Source organism: Porites lutea, chromosome 5 (assembly GCF_958299795.1).
Source record: "Porites lutea chromosome 5, jaPorLute2.1, whole genome shotgun sequence".
NCBI lineage: Eukaryota > Metazoa > Cnidaria > Anthozoa > Scleractinia > Poritidae > Porites > Porites lutea.
In genome coordinates, this window is record NC_133205.1 from 26,097,064 (window position 1) to 26,101,898 (window position 4,835).

Here is a 4,835-nt window from a genome sequence, read left to right on the forward strand (position 1 = left end):
AGTACAGATTTAATAAGTGTACAGATGAGCGTGAAGTTGATTATCAGCGATGGGTAGAATCAGTATTGAGCGCCTCCTGGTGAAATATGAAAGGAGTAAGGTGTGAGAGGAAGAAGTACAGATGTAAAGGAATGTGAGCAAATGAGCGTAAGGTTGATTATCAACACATGGGTAAAACAGGGAGGCTTACTAAGGGTACGGCAACTCTCTGTTGAAAACTGGTGAAAGACAAGCGGGTGTTACGTGTGGAATCGGGTCTTTTTTTTAAGTAACTGCTATCAGCGTATTGATGGGACAGGAAGGTTTACAACAAGATTGACAGAATATGTGTGGTTCAGGTACAGATGTAGGAGAACGGGAGAATGGCAGCCGGCATGAAGTACACTCGTGAACGGATGTGGATGAGGTTCAGAGGTACGGGTACTGGAAGTGGAGAGAAGGATATTGAGGTAATCGGTGAATATTATACCTTCTTGGTTCTCAGGAGTTGGAGCCTGAAGTTGGCGAAGAACTTTGCAAGCTGTGGGATGTTGTTCTGGCCAGTCCAAGTGGACACACTCCCAGGTCAACCAACAATACCAACAGACGTTACAAGCCATCTGTACCAACACAGCCAGATACCCACCCCTCCCTCAGTCACTGGCAAGCCATACAAGCAAATTTTGGTTACCCCGTTATCCAACAAGTGTACACTACACACACCCCCTCCCTTCCTATTCCATCCCTGCCCATTATCCTCACCACCAAGTTGTGGCAGCCCAGCCCATGAATGTAGATGCTCACGCAGCTGTTCTGTTTGGAGCTCACGCTCAGTCTCAGTTTCGTTAAGCGGCTCCTCGATAGCCAGGAACCATCGTGCAGCCGCCACACAAGAGGATGATGGGACCGCCACCACGCGGCACAAGAGCGCCATATAATGCTTCTCGGAAATAATAAAGTTATGTAGTAAAGTAAGACAACGGAAGCCTGTTAACAACATAAACCATAATAACGTTACCAAGTAAAAGCATCGGGTCACACGGTGCGCTCTCGTCTGGGTATGGTTATAGTATCTTACAGATGCGCACAGCCATATCCCATACACAAAGTACTGAGAGAGGCTTTGCATTGTGTTTGTGGTGGGGTATAGGGAAGCTTTGATGCTTTATTCTTTCCATTAGACCTACGTAGTCGGTAGAAAGAGTCGGTGCCAACCAATATACATCCCATCCCTTTTGTAGAAGTGGGTCTGTTAAGCAAATTGATTCATCAGGTAAGTGAATTATATCAATTAACGACCACTTTGCAATGGTTTGAAAGCAGCAAGTTGGCAGGACTTGATGCCGTCTGAAAAGGAAAATAGGAATTTTTGGAACGTCGAGTTGTTTTATTACTGTCAGCAATCTGTCTAGAATTTGACAATAAAATTATCTATCAAAAACGTAAGGTTCACGGTCAATTTAGACAATACAACGCAGCCGAACGAGAATTGCTCGCGTTCGATGGGTGAGTTAACAGCAAAATAAGAAAATAGTCATCTTTCCTCGTCATTGAAAGGAAATAACCAAAACCTTACATATCTTTAAGAAGCTTGGTATATTTATTTGATTAACCGTAACGGTACCCTACAGGTGTTCGTAATAAATCCTGCGTAAGTACTAGAAAATTATTCCAATCTGGAGGTGGTGTAAAATACCTTGTATATTTGCTACAAACTTTCTTAATTCAATGATAACAGAACCGGAAAAAAAGTGATTTACCTGCATGACTATTCATTCCTATATAGCAATATTCTATGAAGATATACATGTATACTGCCCACACTGACTAATCAAAGGTTAATCGAAGTGGGAAAGGAATGAAAAGAATACAGCTTAAACTTTAATCGATGATCTAACTTTCGTTTTCGAATATCTCGGTATAGCGGATGGGTTATCTGATGTATTGGAAGACGTAAATCCATTTCTGGCTGCCTTTCGGTCAAAATTTCAGCTACCTAAGGGATTTTTCCCAAGTATCCTTAGTCCGCTTGAACACTGTCCTTCTTTAAAGGTACATAACACAGGGCTGCATTGTTAGCAACGTTTCCTAAATTTTTCCAGTCACCCAGATAAACAGGGTACACCTCTTCTGGTGGGATTCTAATTCCACTGTCAATTGGAAAATTATTGATGACGAAATAAACCCTCCCATCTATCTCCACTGCACCAAGGTTGTTTTCTGGAATATGTTTTTGGTCAAGAACGGACCACTTGTTGTTTTCTTCATCGTAAACTTCAACAGGTGCTGGGTTACCACAGGGCCTACCGGTAAAAGATTGATAACCCCCCGCTGAATAGAGTTTGTCATTCACTACAAACAGAGTTGACCCAAAGTGAGGATTACAGCTTGAAGCTTTTTGCTCCCACAAATTAGTCACTGGATCAAAACAATGTAGCAGTGCATTACAATAACCCCCCGTAGTGAAGTCCGTTACGAACTGTCCACTAAGTACATACAATTTAGAGTGAAGTACCGTTGCACCGTTGTTGTGATAATAGTTGTAATGATGAGTGAGAGAAAATGTTGCGAAACTTTGCCACTGACGTTTCGGAAAGCTATACCTTTGAGGTATCATCCTGTAGTTAGAAGGTACTGCATACATGTAATCGCCTACAGTGCACAGGCTGCTGATTTGGCCACATGGAAGTGCATCCTCATGCCTTTGCCACTTATTTGTTTCTATGTCATAGCAGTAAGTAGAATAACCTACACCTTCAATATTTCCGGCAACAAACAGTTGCCTACCAACAGTCTCTGCACAGTAGCAATTCGGTACATCTGTCCCTGGTGCTAAGGACGATAGCTGCTTCCACTGTTTCTCTTGGGTATCAAAATACATCATATGAGTCCGAGGAAGAACGGCAACAAGGAGCTGTAATAAAAACAACCAGAGACGTTTCAACTGATGTGAATGTGAGTGTCGGCGTTGGGACTGGAAAGTGTCACTGGTATTTCGCGGTTTCTGATTGGCTTACCATATTTGAAAGATGCTAGCAATATACGATCGATTCGATGGTATATTTGATTCGAAACGAGGCTGCTTGAGCAAACTAAAAAACGGCTTTCACAGCTCATCGAAGACGAAATACTTGAACTTCTGACATAAATCAAGAGCCATGCAAAAAATGTAAGAATAAGCAAATACTGTATTGCTGGAAGGACTTAGTCTACTTTTTGTGGAGTGGCAATTTTCACACTAAACACGGCGGATTGTTCATCCAAAATTAAAACTGTTCCATTTTCAAATAAAGACGTATTATCTGTCTGTACAATTTTCTAAGAGGCTTGATTTTGGGGGGTCAATTTTGAAAATGCACGAAATAAGACGGGGCCAGGTCGAAATATTAAGACACAGGACTGGCAACCTTTTATGAAAAAGCCTCATCAAGTGCTCGCCGATCCGTTTAGTTTTTTATCTCCTAGTCAATGTCATTGATATTTTCTATGTAATACTTTATTGACTTCAAAATCTCAGCAGAAAAAGTGCGGTGAGATCTTTGAAACTTATGATATTGTTTACTCTCGGGTACGTTTAATGTAGTAGTAGGGGTTTGTCCTTACCGGCTTCATAGATCTTGGCTTAGCCTTCTCTAAAGCGAACTTAGAGCTGTTTAAAGGCCTGTTGTTGTGCAACAGCGATTCATGCAGAAGCATGTGAATTTCAGGCACTTGCTGCATCTCCTCTGCATCGAGCTCTTCAATCACATCCCTGATGTCAACCAGCCCCAAACGAACCGCTCCGATAACTTTAGCTGCGACTGCCATCCTTTCTTTCTTCTTGTGTTTGATCCACTGCATCACAGATTTGAAGACGAATGTCTCTGAAGGGGCACTGAGGTCATCTCGACTGAGAAGGCTAGAATATTGATCAGCGTCAATATGGGACAAGAAGTCTTCAGTCTCGCAAACGTCCTTATACACTGATGCCATCTTGCTTTCTGTAGCTTCTTGTAGGTCTTTCAGTCCGTGCCGATTTGCAATGGTGCAGATTTGACAATATGTTTGGACATCAGATCGAAGCTGAACAAAATGGGTTTGCAAGTAGTCGCAACACTGTTGAACAACAGTTGTAACTTGAAGGTGATCCGCTGCGACAAGAACTTCAAAGACGTTTTCATCGTTGACTTGAAGATCTCCACCGTAGATGGAATCCAGGACGATCTTCAAAACAGCTGCTGAAATGCTTTCATCTTTGAGCTCGATCACTTCCTGGTTCGACTCTTTCATTCCATGAGCAAACATGGCGTGGAAATAATCGCTAATGGCAGCAAGCACAATGCGATGAGCTGAGAAAACTTCTTTCCCCACTTTCAAGCTCACGTCAATGAATTCACCTTGTTCTCGGAACTGAGCACATCTGGTCAGAAGAATATCGGAATGAGCAACCATTCTTGGGCTTCTTGGATCGGTATATTTTGCCTGAGACGAAAAGTTTTTCGCGTGACTCACGTCTGGATCACGTGACGAAGACACGTCTGGAAGAATCTTCGTTTGTCACGTAAAGTATCTCAAAGTCATGACATAAGTAAACTCTCGCTGATAAGAACCTGTGGAGTAAGAACCTCCTGGCAGAAATTTGCCACTTTAATACCCAAAAATGAGAACCTGCTTAGCCAAGCAAGATCATGCAGGTTTTTGGGTTTTTATGATAAAATTTAATATATAATCAGTTTTGTTAGGGTTATATAAATAATAAAATTGTGAAGAAATAAAGAGCAACGCTTATTAAAACATGACGTTTCGGCGACGACATGTCAACATTATAAAATGCAAATGAAAGAGACTATGAAACGATATATATAAAAAACGAAGTC

At 41.8% G+C, this 4,835-nt stretch overlaps 1 protein-coding gene across 1 annotated transcript; it reads right to left on the reverse strand.

Moving 5' to 3' along the window:
* Nucleotides 1–1,365: 1,365 nt before the first annotated feature.
* Nucleotides 1,366–4,633, reverse strand: LOC140939007 (kelch-like protein 26). Its single transcript, XM_073388561.1, has 2 exons — nt 3,583–4,633; nt 1,366–2,893 (listed from the first exon to the last, which is right to left on the reverse strand). Exons 1-2 carry the CDS (start codon nt 4,408–4,410, stop codon nt 2,000–2,002), a joined length of 1,722 nt encoding a protein of 573 aa, XP_073244662.1. The 5' UTR covers nt 4,411–4,633; the 3' UTR covers nt 1,366–1,999.
* Between the last annotated feature and the right edge of the window lie 202 nt (nt 4,634–4,835).

Excerpts from the sequence above, each read along its gene's own strand:
- LOC140939007 (XM_073388561.1), bottom strand. The coding sequence starts at position 4,410 with ATGGTTGCTCATTCCGATATTCTTCTGACCAGATGTGCTCAGTTCCGA. Across the intron at positions 2,894-3,582 it reads AGCCAAGATCTATGAAGCCG|CTCCTTGTTGCCGTTCTTCC; the intron begins GTAAGGACAAAC and ends TTTTTATTACAG.